General features: G+C 41.5%; 1 protein-coding gene across 1 annotated transcript in view; it reads right to left on the bottom strand.

Moving 5' to 3' along the window:
* Window positions 1–17,645, bottom strand: part of EIPR1 (EARP complex and GARP complex interacting protein 1) — an 81,921-nt gene that overhangs the window by 18,224 nt on the left and 46,052 nt on the right. Inside the window, exons 5-6 of the mRNA XM_054992090.1 lie at window positions 10,979–11,078; window positions 6,072–6,208 (exon numbers count right to left, since the gene is read on the bottom strand). Coding sequence (XP_054848065.1) covers window positions 6,072–6,208; window positions 10,979–11,078 — 237 coding nt within the window. The remainder of the gene's footprint in view (window positions 1–6,071; window positions 6,209–10,978; window positions 11,079–17,645) is intronic.

The following is a 17,645-nucleotide window of genomic DNA, read 5'->3' as shown; positions in this document are numbered from 1 at the left end:
CTAACGTGCAGAATCAGCCAAAGTTTTGCTTTGATTTCTAAGAGGGAGAACACCAGACAAGATTTTAAGGGGCTTTATAAAAAAATATTCTGTCCAAGATGGTGGGTCAGAGATCTCTGCTGCCAACGTTCTATGTCATTCACAAGGATCTATTTCTAAATATTTACAACTTATTTAATATTAAATCTAAAATGATAGTAACTGTAAAAAAAGTGGCCATAAGTACGACTTTAGTACTTAAACCTCTACCTTTGAATAGAAGATCATTCTGAACTAAGGCACAGATTATGCTATCAGAAAATCCAAAAATCTGTGATCACTGTTATTCAGTTATGGACATTTGTAGTAATATGTTTAATTTAGCATTAGTTCTAATTTTTTTCTAGCAAGGTACAAAATGAGAGTGGTATCTTCTCTTTTCTCCAACAGATGGGATTAAAAAAACAACTGCAGCTTAAACGAAAGGAGACAAAATAATGATAGGGCAATGTAACCCCCTTTCCCCCCCACCGTTACAGATACTGGCACGGGCATAAAGCCAGTTCACAAGGGTTTGTGCTGAAGCCAAGAGGAATAGTTACCTGCCAAGTCCAAGCTTGTATGCTGGCAACAGAACTGTAGTAGCTGAGACATTTATCACCTTGTTTCCCACAAGCCTTCTGCCTCTAGTGACCCTCTGTCTGAAAAAGCAGCTTAATTTCTTGCACTGCAAGAGCACCCCCCCCCCTTCCTCTCCTCCCTTTTAGTTAAGTCGCCTGCTCTGGGAAGGACAGGACCAGGAGCACAGGCCATCACTTCACTTTTCAGGGAAGTCAGAGACATGTGGCCCATGCGCTTTTCTTCACAAATAAGAATTCCTAGGGTTTTTTTAAAAAAAACATTTATTTAGAATATTTCTATGCTATCTTTTTAGGGTTTTGCTTTGAGGTGGCTTACAATTAAAAAGCACAATATCAAAAGAGAAGCCATCCAAACACAAGCTGCAAAAAACTATCCATAAAACAGAAGCAGACCATTAGAAAGATAAAATCTAACTCCAACAGTCTGGGTAAAACAAGGGCGCTTCAGCCTAGCCCCAAGAACTAAGTAAAGTAGGTGCTAGGTCTAATCATCAGGAACTAGTCACAAATAGTTGGATTGTGTGGATCTGCCGCGCTGATGCTGGGATGAGGCCCCTTAAACCAGGCAAAGGCACCTTTGTTAGTAGAACAGATGCACAGGATCCAACCCAAACTCTAAAGAGCATACTGAAGACTCGTTCTCTGCCCCACAGATGTACTGTAAGTGCTTCAAAAACACAATGTGACACAACAAACTCCCCCCTCCCACCTAACCTCCACCTGAATTTACAGCCCAATTTGGAATAATCCCAGGGGAAATACAGAGGCACTCCAAGTACCAAAGTTCAGCAAAACACTGGAGGATAAGGCTGCAACTGAATTAAAGGAACTGTAGGATCATGGTGATGTTAGATTTTGCTTTGCTAAGGAGTAAAAAAAAAATGGCCCTGCCCTTTAAAAGAGTTTCCAGTTTAGAAAGCAAGACTGCGTGGGGAGTGAGAACTGTTTCTATAAGCTTAGAAGGAAACAAACAGTTTTATTTTTGCTTGCCAGTGATCCCCCCATCCATTCGTGGGACTGACAGCATGCCAGTTGGGGCAATCCCAGCAAGCTAACTCTGGCATCCCCAAGGGTTGGTAAAAAGTGCTGGTGTGTGTGTGTGTGGGAGGGAGGGTCCTACCAGTTTCCAGAAATGCCCCAGCAGTCCTACTCTCTCCACACATTTCCAAGCATCACTGTGGCTCTGACAGCATGCTAGCAGGGACATTGTCGCTGCTAGAATCCGGCAATCTCCCCCTTCCTATCATCACTGCTGCCACTACCTCTCCCCTAACATAATGGCACTTCTTATCATTGTCCCCAGTTTCTCCTCCCTCCCCGCCCCCCATCTGCTTCAGCACCTTCTTTCCTCCTGCTTCTGCCTTGCTCTCTTCTCCCAAACCTCCTGTGGCTGTTTTCTCCTCCTCCTCTCCACTGTTCCTTGGATTTAGTATGAAATGGCCAGCAAAGGTGACATTGTGGGGGAGGGGGAATAGCTGACAACTGGAAATACTTTGCTCGCCTGCCATTGTGCCTGGTTGCCCACCCCTTCCTGCTGCTGCTGTGCCTGCCCACCTCACTGGGTAGAGTGGCAGCAGTGGCTCTTCCGCCTCCCCCACCCACCTGCACCATTCTGACTCAGTGCCAGGGTGGTGGCAGCTCTCGTTCCTCCTCCCCTGCCTGCCTGCCACAAGTCTTATATAAGGGTTGCTAGGCAACCCTCAAAATGGCATTGTGTGAGTTGCAATTGTGTTTCTGACGTATGGGTTTTTGACATACCCCCCTCGATTTTTCTTTTTAAACTTTTGTTATTTTACTGCAAACCTGAGGGTTCCCCTAAGTTTGTAAACAGGTGTTCCTTTTCTCTACATGCCCACAATCGACAGATTTAAGTATCCACAGATGGGGCCATGGTAAGAATTAGACATATTGATATTCCAATGAGAAGGAAAAATGAGAGAAGACAAGGACGCTCCATAAACAGATTTCTAAAGAGCTGAGAAATAAAAGACTCATTTAGAGAATGAAAGGAGGGCCTTATAACCAAGGATAAATATAAAATAACCAATGCTTCTAAGAAGAGTGTTGGAAAAGCTAAAGCTCAGTATGAGTTTAGGCTAGCAAGAGATGCTAAAAACAACAAAAAAGGGTTCTTTGCTTATGTTCAAAGTAAGAAAAAGAGCAAGGACATGGTAGGCCCATTGCAGGGACAGGAAAGTGATGAAGAGAGGGCATAACTACTCAATTCCTACTTTTCTTCAGTCTTGTCCTGCAAGGGAAATGGTCCTCAACATGGCAGTAACAGAACATATGATGAGAGAAGGGAGTTGCAGTCTAGGATTGGCATGGGGTAGTACATAAACACCTCATTTCTTTATATGAAACCAAGTCCACAGGGCCAGATGAATTCCATCCAAGAGTACTAAAAGACCATACAGATGCAATTTCTGAGCCTCTGTACATAGTTTTTGAGAATTCTTGGAGAACAAGTGAAGTGCCAGAAAATTGGAGGTGAGCAAATGTTGTAGAAGGGGGAAAAGGAGAAGCCAGGTAACTACTGACCCGTCAGCTTGATGTCTATAACTAGAAAAGCTTTAGAACAAATCATCAAACAGTCAGTACTTGAGCATTTAGAAAGGATGGCTGTGATTATGATGAGCCAGCATGGGTTTCTCAAGAACAAGTCATGTCAGACTAACCTTATCTCTATTTTTGAGAAAATTACTACCTTGCTGGATCAGGAGAATGCTGTAGACATAGTTTATCTCAATTTCAATAAGGCTTTTGATAAGGTTCCACATAATATCCTTGTTGACAAGTTGGTAAAATGTGGTTTGGATCCTATTACTGTTAGGTGGATCTGTAACTGGTTGACAAATCACACTGAAAGAGTGCTTTGTTAACGGTTCCTTATCCTCTTGGAGAAGAGTGACAAGTGGAGTGCCTCAATGATCCATCCTGGGACCTGTTTTGTTCAACATTTTTATAAATGTTTGGATGAAGGAATAGAGGGAATGGTTATTAAATATGCAGATGATACTAAGTTGGGAGGGTAGCAAATATGGTAGAAGACAGAGCCAGGATACAGGATGGTCTTGACAGCCTGGAAAACTGGGTTATAACACATAAAATGAATTTTCACAGATATAAATATAAAGTTCTACATTTATGTAGGGGGAAACTTGTCTTGGCAGTAGGATGTGCAAAAAGGATCTAGGGGGTCTTAGTAGACTACATACTGAGCACGAGTCAGCTGTGTGATGGTAGCTAAAAAGCAAATGTAATTTTGGACTGTATCAGCTGAAACGTGTCCAGAGGAGGGCAATGAACATGGAGAGGGGTCTGGAGACCAAGTCCTATGAGGAAAGGTTGAAAGAGCTCAGTCTGTTTAGCTTGGAGAGGAGACAATTCAGAGGCGATATGAGAACCATCTTTAAGTACTTGAAGGGCTGTCATACAAGGATGGTGCAGAGCTGTTTTCCGTTGGACCAGAATCAATGGGTTGAAATAAAATCAAAAGCGTTTTCGGCTAAACTTTAGGAAGAACCTCCTGTCAGAGTTGGTCATTCAGTGGAACAGGCTTCCTCAGGAGGTTGTGGGCTCTTTCTTTGGAAGTTTTTCAAGCAGCAGCTAGGTGGCCATCTGACAGCAATGCTGATTTTGTGAACCTAGGCAGATCATGAGAGGGAGGGCAGGAAGGGTTACATCAGTGCTTAGTTCTCATGGCCCCTTCTTAAATGCCCAGGGTAATGCCAATTGTCACTTTGGGGTCAGGAAGCAATTTTCTCCAGTCCAGTTTGGCTAGGGGTCCTGGGGGTGTTTTGCCATCTTATGGACATAAAGCAGGGGTCATTGGGTGTGTGTGTAGGGGGGAGGTAGTTGTGAATTTCCTCGTTGTGCAGGGGATTGGACTAGATGAACCTGTAGATCCCTTCCAACTCTATGATTCTATGATGGAGGAAGGAACAGATATTGCTTCCTTAATTAGGCTTCACATCCATTACAACTTCCAGTTTAAGCATTTATTCTAACGTTATAGTGAATATATTTGGCATGAGACTGCAATATTAACATTAAGTTGACCAAGGCAGTAGTTCTGGTGGTCACTGCTGTTGTTCTGTTTACCAGGATCAACGCTGGGTGCATAAATCCCTAGCCCATGATCTTCTCTGTGCAGAATGCTTGGGTGTGGAAGAGGGAATAACTGAAACCCACCCCAGTGCCAATTTAGGTTTTGTGTGAGATAGGCACCTCAAGCTACAGAGAGCGTATCCTGTTTTGAGATATATTGAAACAGTTGAGGGAACGGGGGGCAAGAACAGACAGACTGCTTTTGTTTATGGGAAAGAATGAATCAATTTTAACAGAATAAACATAATGGTGTGGTGGTGGGGGAGGGAAGATTAATTTATTGTGTTGATACATAAGCCACAATTCCCTTGGTAGTCTCACAGTGTGATCTACTGTCTACTGAAACCACTCTTCCCAAATCTAAAAAAGCCACTCTGCCTAACGCTTGAGATGGAGGGAGGAATGCTCCTCCCCACAAAAAACTTGTGCAAAGTCATGGGTCTCTACTTGCAATTTATTAATACGGGTTTAGTACAAAGGACTAAAGTTAGGTTTTTAATGCATTTTTGGCAGAAAATATAATGAGAATGTGACAGAACCACAAAAAGCCATTTTTAAAATATATTTTTAACGTTTCCTAATTGAACTAATCAGATTTTGGGTATAAAAAGGGCTTAATTGGAAACAACAGAAATATACTGCGACACCCATGAGCATGCTGTAGCCATAAAACTAAATTTAAAGTCATCTCCCCCTTTAAGGCAGCAGCAGTTATTACAAGACATCCGTCTTCCGAGGCTAGTGATAAATTACTGTGTGCTAAGGGGATAAGCTGTATCTTTAAAAAGCTTGCACAGACCTCTGTTGTCATGGCAACAGATGTGCACAACATCACTTCTCTACTTATCAGAATCACAAATGGAGCAGGAAAGAAGTCCTGTGTCTCCTATATTGAAGCATCAGGCTGGTTGGCATTCAAACTGTTGACATGTTGGAGCCCCAATACTAAATATGTGCCAAGCAACCAGCTGTTAATAATCTGGAAACTTCTGGTACGTCATCTTAAAAGATACTGTCAAAATTAAACATGAACTGAAAACCCATTCCTACAAACTAAATACTCATACTTGCATTTTAAGCATCAAGCCAGTATGGAACCTTTCCACACTGCCCAGCTTAAACAACGTCATATAGAAACATTTAAATGGATTCTCTAGCTCTACTGAAATTAATGAGAGCGCTACATAAGTACAGGATTGCAAATATGTTAGGAGAGAAGACTAGGAACCCTCCCCACCAAGTGTCAGGCCCTTTTTAATAGTCTACTGAATTAATGAGAGGCATGTAAACCAGAGAAGCTAGCAAAATAATGGACCAATGGACAGACACTATACTAGTTACCTCATAGTTCGCATATCCCACCCTCGGATAGCAGTGTCATTGGCTGTTGCAACCTGAGTGCAATTGTGGTGGGGACTCCATCGCCCAGAGGTAAATTTTAACTGTCCTTTTCCTTCCAGTGCAACTGAATTTGACAGCTGTGCATTTAAAAAAAAAAGAGAGAGAGAGAGACTGAATGGAAAAAAGGACATGCAATGGTTTCACAGCTGTCAGAATAAATCACTTAGGAAGCAACCACAGACAGAACAGAGGAAACTTAAAATTATTCCTGTGCCAGACAAGAACAGTTCTGTTTTATGAAATGGATCATTGTCTTGTCCACGCATTACACTTTGTTCAACCCAGCAGAGAAAATTTAAGTATGCATGTACTAAAGGCTAAAATCAGAAAGAATATTTTAGGTTTGAACTAGTAGTTAAATATTGAGTCATGGTGGGACAGGAGAGCTTGGGACAAAGTAATCTGTACAAATCCTGACACTGGGCCTAATAAAATGATATGCGACTCCCTAGCACAGGACCTGAAGGAGGTTTGGGGCTCATGGAGCAAAAAGATGAGGAGTATATCTGTACTTGCTCTGATCAATTTTGTTAGGAGATGTTACATTAAGATGAATTCAGGTGTTATCGATGCTCTCTGTGGTTTCCATCCATACAGGCTGAAGAACACATGAGGCCAAGACCTGCTAACAATCCCGCCCAGCCCAAAGGAATCTCAGAAACCATGCAATGCTTTTTCTTGTTTGTACGTGCATTTTGCATTTTATTTTGTTTATTTTCTGTTAATGGGTTATTGACTTTTGCTGCTATTAACTGCAGGTTCTTTTTAAAGTACTTGTTTTAATTATTTTAGTTGTTTTAATATTTATTTTTGATTTTATAATTTATGTAAACTATTGAAGGTGCTTCAAACTTCATACTCTGATACGCAGCTGACAGAAAAGGCCTCAATTTAAACTTACAGTGAAATCCAAAGCAGAGTTTCACCACTCTAAGCCCATTGGTTTCAATGGGCTTAGACTGGAGTAACTCTGCTTAGTTTTTCACTTTTAGTCTCCTAAACTGACTGGGAAATATGTTTGAAACAAAATGGCTGAACTTCACTGGAGGAAACGCAATGACCTTATTATTGCGCTACATATCCTCTCACATGTATTGGCATCCAAGGCAGCAGTGCTCCTCAGAGAACGCTAGGTATAGAAGTCAGCTCTTTAGCATTCAATGGTTCATTTTGTCTAATAGACATGGGCCCAGATCCTGTGCATTGCCAGGGGAAGATGCTGGTGGAAGAGACCTGTGAGCCTGAAAAAGATGACGACGGGGACTAAGGCAGAAAAGAGGTCTAGGACCCAATAGTGGTTTGTAGCATCTTGTCGTCAGAGAACTTGCTTGAACATCAAAACAATGAAATGTACTACATTTTCACATGCTCAAAGTGTTTCTGAATATGCACAATTGATCTCTTTTATCATTGTTCATTAACTCCCACTTAAGTTATTAATTTTTCCTAACTCTGGCTCTTGGAAAGTGTTTCCCCCTGCTTCTGTTTACATTGGACAGGACAACTTTCTTCATTTTAAGGTCTTCAAAGGCGTGTGCCTAGCTTGATTCTGTTTTGTTAAAATTCTGAGTTTTCCTTCATAGAAAAAAAAACAATAAATGGTAAACTGTTCAATTATGCCACGTTTTGAGTACTGCACTTCATGAATTCCGAAGACCTAATTAGGTACTGCCAAGTGATTCCAAAGAACATGAAGAATTCTTTTGCAGGTGATTAATTGTTTTATAACAGCAGGGGATGGGGAGAGTTAGAATGGATGATAGGTACTACCAGGAATCATTTTATAGGGACTATATTCCTCTGTGAGCAGAAGGACAGATGCAACCATGTGTTTATGGGAGTCTGAACCATGTCTAATATTTCACCAGAGACTGCCATCACATAGAACTACACGTGTGTTATGTGTTATCAAGTCGCCTTCAATCTATGGCGACCCTATGAATGAAAGACCTCCAAAATATCCTATCATTAACAGACTTGCTCAGATTTTGCACACTGGAGGATGGGGCCCCTTTTATTGAGTTAAGCCATCTTGTTTTAGGTCTTCCTCTTTTCCTACTGCCTTCCACTTTTCCAAGCATTATTGACTTTTCCAAAGAATCTTATCTTCTCATGATGTGACCAAAGTACAGTAACCTCAGGGCCAAACTACAAGTGACAAATGACACAAGTTGGACACTTGTCAGCTTCCCTCAAGTTTTGATGGGAAATGTAGGCAGCTTGGCAGAATGTTGGACAAGTGACAGTTGAAAAGTCCATTGGACAGCAGTTGGAGAGCCAAGCTGCAAGACCAGGATGCCTACATTTCCCATCAAAACTTGAGGGAAGCTGACAAGTGTCCAACCTGTGTCATTTGTGACTTGTAGCTTGGCCCTCAGTTTTGTCATTTTAGCTTCTAGGGAGAATTCAGGCTTGATTTGATCTAGAACCCACTTATTTGTCTTTTTGGCCATCCATGGTATCCGCAAAACTCTCCTCCAGCACCACATTTCAAATGAATTTTCTTCCTGTCAGCTTTCTTCACTGTCCAACTTTCATATCCATACATAGTAAGGGGAAATATCATAATTACATGCTCATGCTTAAAACCACATTCTCTCTAGGTTTTAACATTTTTCCTTTGAGAACTTATTAATAATCTTAATCACACGTAGAAATGAGAACACAGTAACCCTTAGGAGAGGAAAGAGAAGGATCCAGAAAACCATAGGACTATTGATGGTTCATGTTATTTGGGGCAGAATTCCTAAACATGGCATCTGCTTTAATGTTAACAATCAAAGGATCAAGCCCATCAGCCGCCACAGAGACTGTAGCAGGGTTTGCCAATCTACAGGAGATCTTCTGAAATTACAACTGATCTCAAAACAACAGTTCCCCTGGAGAAAATGGCGGCCTTGGAAGGTGGATTCTGTGGCATTATACCCAGCTGATGTCCCTCCCCTCCCCAAACCCTTCCTTTCCCAGGCTCTACCCCCAAATCTCCAGGAATTTTCTAACCCAGAGCTGGCAACCCTAGTCTTTAATATTTGCAAAGCTGCTGTGGCTTTTTAAAGAGTAACTATCCTCCCCTCATTATTAAATATAACATTTTGTTTCTGATTATTACATAGACATAAATTGTATACAGTTGAGAAAATAGTTACTATTCAAAACAAAACTTTCAGAAAGGGGAAGAATCCAGATTCTTTGTAAGATACATTTTAGTCCAGAATGAGGAACCTTTCAAGGGGCTGGATCCAGACTAAACTGGCAATTTCCACCGATTCTCCCCATTCCTGCTGCAGACCCCACTCATGTCATTCCTCGGGGTCCCTTACACCTCTCGAGCACCATTTTGTGGAGAACCATAGGCTGCAGTGGGAGGGAGAGGCAGGAAAGTTCAGCTTAGCCACTGGAAAACATAGTCTGGATCCAATCCAAGGTTTTTAAAGTACTGTGTCCTTTATACAGAAAGCTTAGATATATGCAAGAGCTATCAAAACACATTTTTAAAAATCAAAGAACTGGTTTTTTAAAAGTTATGAATATTAAATGTTTTTCCTATCATTGGACTACATTTCTACTAAAAAAAAAATCATGTTTGTTTCTCAACCAGTCAGGCCTATATATATTCTGAAAAATTCCAAATAAATATTGAATTTGGAACAGGATACTAAATTCAGCATCCTGAGAATTTCATCTCTCTTTTTTCTCCTTAAAAACTCATTTCTAGGTTAAGAACACCAAGGGACGTTAGAAGCCTGTGGAAGAGGAAGGGGAGTATAACAGAATTTCCAGTGAGCATTCCCGTCACTGCCCTCATAGCTCCTCACCTGTCTCTGTGATCAACAAAATTATACAGAATAAGCAAATGTATGCAAATCAGTTTAAATTCCATAATTAGAGCACATCAGAGAATTTATCTTCTCACAGTGTAGAAAGTGGGTGCAAACTTTTTTTTTTAAAGTTGACATTCACATGGCTTTATTCACAGAGAAAGTAACTGCTATATTTTGGCAAAGTGAAGCGTTAATTGAGGACAATGTTGATTTGAAGCAATAGTGCAGCAAATGAATGGTATAAGGCAATAATGAATTCCTGAAAGCAGAATCTAGCGAAAGAAGGAAAGAAAACCTCATAACAATGTTCAATAGAAATTCTCTCTCTCTTTTTTTTATTAAACAACATGACTTGTGACAGACTGGAGAACATCCCAAAGGAAATGTTTATATTTGATACAGATTGGAATTACGGAGAAATATGGCAATTTTGAGATTATGAGCAAAAAGAGTGCCTAGGACAGTGAAAGCCTAATTAACATTCAAAGAACCTTAAAGGCAGGCAAGGCAGAGTGGCCCAGGGGAGGCAAGAGGGATGGGAGGAAATGCTAAGTATGTCTGTAAAAACCTGACACTTCAATCAGACAAGAATGTTGATCACAGCAGGCAAACAGACTTTACTCTAGAAAAGGAGCTGGCCAACATTTGGTAGGGGAGAGGGAGAGAAGGAGATTGGACAATTTGATGTAACGTTGGCAATAGCTAGAAGGAAGCAAAGAAAGCTGGCCAGCGATCTAATGCGGGGGCGGGGAGGGGGGGAGAGATAAGCCAAAAAAAAGATGGAGAAAAGTTTCACACCAAAATTATGAATATTCTATTGCTCATATGAGCAAGTGTGCAGTTTCTGAAACAATTTTATGGCTGTCAAAATAAGATTTTTCCTTACCTAATAAAGTATTGGTCAGTTTCCCTTTGAGAATGGAGCAACACAGTGCTTTTCACAACACCGTTAAAGATATTAGCAGCCTCTCAGTAAAACTAGCAAAGTAAAGTTATGTAACCGTAATTGTAACACATCTGCCTTACCACAGCCTTGCTTGAACTTTCTTGCAGATCCCACAGAAGTAAGTGATTATCCGCCAGAGAAATTAGCTTTTTGCCATCTCCCATTGGTTCCCAGAAGACACTGCAAGCAAATAAATGCAAAAATGTACTTCTGACAGTTCCAAGAATAAATGTAATATGCAAGTCACTTGCACTGGGAGCCCTCCACATAACTATCTTCAGAAAGTTATTTTTTTTTAAATTATACTGCCATCTCTCCCAGCATCTTATCAATGGCTATCATAATAAAATCAAATTTTAAAAATGCAATAGTATAAGCGTGTCACCAAGAGGACACTGAAATGAACTAATTTGTTATTCTTACTTGATGAATAGATGGTCGTTGGGTGTAAGGGGCAAATTTTAAGGATGAATCCCTCTTCATTATCCCTTTCAGAAATGGTAAAGTGAGGCCTCATTTACTCTATTATATCAACGTAACCTTTAACTCCTATCCAGCTCCCATTCATCTTTATTTGGTTCTCTTGAGATAAGTCCTTACTATCAAGATTATTTGTCTTAATGATAAACCATAATCAATTGTTGAAAGGAGTCGGATAAACAAGAGCACACTGGCTTGGTTTCATCTCAAGTTAATAAACTATTGTATTGCTGGCAACACACAACAACTTGGTATTGCTAGATATCATTCCTTGTCTATGTTTTCAAAAAACCTATATTTCAAATCCTATAATCTGCTGAAAAAAGCATCTGCTTTAAAATAAATGAAGCAGCAGCGCCCAACCTACAAAAAGACATTAAGGGAAGTATCCGGTTTAGGTAGGTAACGTTGGAAGTGATCAAGCTTCAGTCTGAGAAGGATGGTAAGCACTTCAGAGTACAGAGTGAAGATGTTGCAGCTTACAATTGTTTGACATATATTGCTCAAGTAAACTGCATTGCTATATGCTGGAGAAAAATGGAATCTGGAATCACCACTAAAGTATGTTTGGGAACACGTCTACAAAACTAGAGGGGGGAAGAGGGCTGGAGCCTAAGAATTACAAGCGCAGTTCTGCTTGAAGACTGGGACATCCTTGTCTCTTCCTTCCTCCCTTTGCTGTGCATTTCCCTATGCCCCATGAAAAGTTACTAATGTGAGTCAAGGAACCGTACAGAATGGTACTCTGCTCCAGTGGTTCCCAAGCTTTTGTATATGGTGATCCACAAGTCCAAATTTACTTGGTACAGTGTGACCCCTCTAGGGAAGGCCCAAGGTTTTCTGGTGTCCTACGTGAAGTATGACCTAGGCACCCATCTAGACCAGCATTCAATTTTCTACAGTGGCCATCCATATGTTTCTGAGAAACCATCAAACATCACATCCTACTATGCAACCTAGGCAAGTGGCATTCCTAAACAGATGATATGAGGACTACGCTCCAGTCTTTGACCACCTTCTCCATTACTCCCTCTAATCTCCTGTAAGATTCTAAGAAACTCACTCTAGTAACCATCAGGACACATTCTACTTGAGTCTTAGAGCAGAACCACAAGTGACAAAAGGCACAGATTGGACACTTGTCAGCTTCCCTCAAGTTTTGATGGGAAATGTAGGCAGCTTGGCGGAATGTTGGACAAGTGACAGTTGAAAAGTCCACTGGACAGCAGTCAGAGAGCCAAGCTGCAAGACCAGGATGCCCACATTTCCCATCAAAACTTGAGGGAAGCAGACAAGTGTCCAATCTGTGCCTTTTGTCACTTGTGGTTCTGCTCTTAATCAATATGCATAGGCAGTGAAGAAAAAAATACCAAATAATGTATGACATGGAAGATACTGTTTCCAGGGTTAGGTTTCAGTTTCCAAAATACAGGTTAAAGCCTTGCCTCAAATAAAGCACCGAAGTTGGTTCTTATAGGAGCCCACACACGATTTTTCTACAGAAATGTTATTCAGCCTAGGAAATGTATATACTTGTAAAGTTACTAGTTGCCAGATGACTCCCCCACCTCCTTGTTATTGTTGCAAATAGTGGGGTAAATGAGAATGTGAAAAGATAGCATGGAGGAAAAGGAAAGACAGCGACACAAAGGGCAGGGGTGGTCATTAGGAAGGGCTGGCCTGTGATCCACTTCCAGAGGCTTTGTTGCCCACTTCTGGATCCCATCCCACACGCTGGGAAACACTGCTGTACTCAATGTACAGAGCTAAAGATGGTGAGGAATGTGGTGGAAGTCAACGACTGACCACAAACATGCACAGAAGAGCCTTCTAGACTCACTAGGGCACTGCAGAAGGTCCATGTATACATTAGTAAGATAAAATGGAACAATACAGTTTCTGTTCAATTATTTGATGTAATGATGTCACAGAAGGATTTTCAAAGTTGTTCCCTTGGGTTCTCATTTCACAGACTTTGGCTTAAGACCTGTGAAGGGGAGGGCAGCAGCACTGACCTTAAAGTTTTTAAAAGGAAAACATTGCATTTTCAAATAATCTCTGAGCTAGAAAAAAAGGTGCTACAAACCTAACAAAAGGGGGCAAATTAGAAATAAGTATAAAAAGATCCAGGAGTATTTAGTCTGTCCTTACATAATGGACATTTTATTTTACTGATAATTTATTTTATTGGATCTCATAGTTCATTATTTTATAGATGCAACTGTAGCAATCTTTCAAGATTTATGGCAAAAGTGAAGGTTATGGGTTTTTTTTTAATATATAAAATAATTTACTTACCGTACCATTGCCCCAAATTGCAAATTACAGTAGACTAATTGTCGAGACCAATGCCTGTAACATACCCATCACAGCTTACTGCTAGGCATAAGAATGTTGTTTTCAAGGTAAGTAGTAGCCCCTCCCTCTGTGTGTTCAATTGTTTAATGTTATAATGAAAGTTCTATATATTCACAAGGCTCCTTAATATGACGTCCATTTTTAAAAAAAACAACTTTGCATCAGTTTGGCAAAACAACCAACCCTTTGAAAAATGTCTTTAAAAGTGAAATTCTCATTTTTACTCAAAAGGTTAACGTACTGTATACTTTGGTCATTTTTAACCACCTTCCTTCCACAGACCTGAACTGGTAATTACCCATGCCATGTTCCAGGCAAGTAGGTAGAGCCATTGCCCCACAAAGCTTGTGGTTGGCAGGTGGTCCCCATCTTGAAACGCTAGAGAGACTGAAGGATGGGTGAGCTGTGAGCCTGTCTGAGCCAAGGGGCTTGAGTCAGGGAGGGAAGTAAAAGGCCCGCACCTTCCAACACTCCCCCCACCCATGCTCTCATCCCAGCACTCTTGCTGCAGCGAAGAGAAAGTAAAGCCACCCCATTGCAGACATCCAGGAAAACAATAAACTGGCTGCAGTGGGGTGGTGCTGACTTCCCTCCTCTTTCCCTGCAGCCAGCTTGCCCTTCTTTGGGAGCCTTGGCACTCTTTTGCCTGAGCTGTCATGCACCACGCTGAGGAGAATGCAAGAAGGCAGAGAGGGAAGCCCTTCCCCTCACTCCAGATAGACAAGGGCCAGCGGTGATGGGGAGACACAACCCTACACACTCAGACATGCTCAGGTAATTTAAAAGATTATGGTATATATTTAATATGAATAGTTATCTCTTATATTACTGGACAGGGCTCATTTTGAGGGGGAACGCGCCGGTAGTTCTCCAAAGAGGTCACATGTCAGGTGGCCCTGCCCACCTGATTTTTGGCCTTTTGGGGCCCATTTTGGCCTCGATTGGGCCCCAAATGGCCAGGATTGGGCCTAAAACAGCCAGGATTGGTCCCAAAATGGCCAGGATCGGGCCTCTTACGGGTGGTGGATCACTCTCCTGCTCAGCAGCAGCCCAATTCTGACCATTTTGGGCCCCTTTTCAGCCATTTTCAGCCCCTTTTTGCCATTTTGGGCCCAATTTCAGCCCTGAATGGCCAGGATTGGGTCCAAAACAGCCAGGATAGGTGAGGTCAGGGGGTGTGGCATATGCAAATCAGTTATGCCAACGACACACTTCCGGTGATGGCAGGGGATGTGGCATATGCTAATGAGTTATGCTAATGAGTTCCTGCAGCTCTTTTTCTACGAAATGACCCGTTACTGGGCATATTTGGCAGGGTGCTGCAATGGCCATGCAGTAGTCATATGGCTTTTCTGGCTGATAGTAAATGAATACTCTGGAGTGAGTACCAGTGTGCTACATGAACAGATAGATGGATAAAGGAAAATGTTTGGCAACAGCAGAACCAAAAGCTTTTAATGCCATACCCATGTTGAGTATTGTTTTACTGTCGAGGGGAGAATAAAGCTTCTTTCTTGTTCATGATCCACATAATATATGTGTCTTTCCTTGAAGGAGACCAGAAGAGCATTTTAGACTCTCTGCTCCAATGCAAAGTGCAATGTTGCCCAGGTCTAGACAGTGAATCACAACACAGCCAGGATTTAACTGGGAGCCCCACCCACCCACAAAAAACCCTGAAAATTAGCTTCTACCCTCTCCTTTAGTATAAAAAATAAGATGGTTGCTATAACTGTGGAGCGTTTTAAACATTTAAAAACATTTGCAGCTGCTGTCCTGACCTTCTTTCTCCTCCACCTTTTCTTGACACTCGACCATCTGGTCCCGTCCCTCACACTTCACCTAAACTGCCCTCCATGAACCCACTGATCCTATCACTGCTATCCTTCGTGACCTCTCAAGGTGCCTTTGCTATAGCTGATCACTCTCTTCTGTTTGATGCCCTTTCATGCCCTAGATTTCTGCGATTGCTGTGATTGGACTCTCTTCCTACTAATCTAACCTTGTTCAGTGTTTCCATGGGGGGGTGGGGCTCTCACGTAGCCCGCAGCATTCTTTGACTATTCACTCCCCTGTCACCTAGTCATGTCGATTTTCCCTTAACAATGTGAAAATATAGTCCGTCCTCTCCAGCTCCTGGTGGAAATACTGGATTGAATCAGCAAATCTGCTTCACAAGGACTGTGCATTTCCCCTGCTTTCACCTCCTCTCCCCAGCAGCCATTTCCAACCCAGATAGCAAAAACGAAGACATATATACTAAGGTGGCATAAGGCAGACAATTTTGCAGCTCTGGCTATAGTATTGGGTATACTTAGAATTTTGTTTGTAGAATGCTAAGCCATTTATATTTCTAAATTTCATGAAAATGCTAAATTGTATAGGGCAAGATCTGAAACATTTTATGTTGTTAAAGCAATAAAATAAAGGTGTTAAGTACTTGCATCTATTTTAATTTTATCCAGATTTCCATTCTTCTCCCACTCATAACGGCTTCCAATTTTTTTGAAACTTTTACATCTCTAACAGTGTGGTCAATGGTCTTAGAAGGGTTTGACTCTGCTCAGGACTGCACTATAATTCTCTTCCCTCAAACAACCATGTTGATGCCCTTTCCATCTACAAGATGCCATCTTCCTTCCAATTCACCTTTTTCATCGAGTTTTTAGAAGAACCCCTTATTTTTCCTCCCCTACTGAAACTATGCCTAAGTTGATTTCGCTGAACTGAATTTTACTTAAACAAGGAGACCATGAGTGGCTCTTACATGAATGACTGCAAAAAGGGGCGGGGGGGGGGGGGAGACAGCATGTACGAAGTAATGATTAGAAAAGGAATTGCTGCTCAAAGCAACATGCAAGTATATTTGGAGGAAGATGGGAAAGGAATAGTTAGGAATCAATGCATTATGCTTAAGGTTTTGCTTCCCATACACATGTGAATGTATGCTCATCTTAGACAAGATGTGGTCAGAAGAGACTACATGGAAGAGAGAACTGCAGGGAGTTTGTGCAACTGAACTTTTGACTTGCACACTGGACCATCTGGGCAATGGCCAATCCAGGGAGAAAGAAGCCATCAGAGAAACATACAGCTTCTTTTTACACTTTCATGCTTTTCACGCTTGATCACTGCAGGAGCACAGCTCAGTAGGACCATGGGGGTCATTTTCTTCCTTGCCATCCTGCCCCTCCCCACACCCTTACCATCTCTGAGAAGACCAGGCACACTCTCCACTTCTAAAGCGACTAGCCAGCCACCTGTAGCTTCAGTTGGTATCCTTCATTTGGGGAGGGGGCAACATAACATGTTTTGTAGGCTTTTACGTACTTGATTACTTCTGGTACACTGTAGGGTGTTATTGTGCTTAATAAACAAGTTTTATTTGTAAATCTAATCTGATGTGCACGTGGCTGGTCTTGCTCTCACTGGAAACCTGAAAAGAAACTACTTGGCAGAGTTGACCACAGAGAAATATCTTGCATGAAGAAAATTAGCATAGGAGAGACAAAGCAGGAATTGTATTTCTCAGAACACAGAATCTTCACTCATGTAATCTTTGATCTTCAGCGTTAAACACTACAGACCCCAGGAGAGCTCTATCACACTTTTTTCTGAATATGTAGACGGGCCTCAAGTATCTGACCATAACAGTTTTACATTCTGGAGAAAAATCCATAATCACAAGGGAAATATATAACACACAATGGACTCCTTCTGTTCCTCCTGACAATGTACTGAATCAAGGTTCCAGCACAGGGCACTGGAGTATGGATTTTGCTGGAAGCTCTCTCTGCCCTCTCTCTACTGAGATCAAATGGGTATCTATTTGATTATGGTATTAAGTGTCGGAAGCAAGCCAGTTAGCTAAAAAGATGCTTTGATTATTCTTCAAATCTTTGCAGAAAT

The sequence above is a fragment of the Eublepharis macularius genome, chromosome 1 (genome assembly GCF_028583425.1).
Source record: "Eublepharis macularius isolate TG4126 chromosome 1, MPM_Emac_v1.0, whole genome shotgun sequence".
Lineage (NCBI taxonomy): Eukaryota > Metazoa > Chordata > Lepidosauria > Squamata > Eublepharidae > Eublepharis > Eublepharis macularius.
The sequence above is the reverse complement of the archived record's forward strand: the minus strand, read 5'-3'. Positions and strand labels throughout refer to the sequence as shown.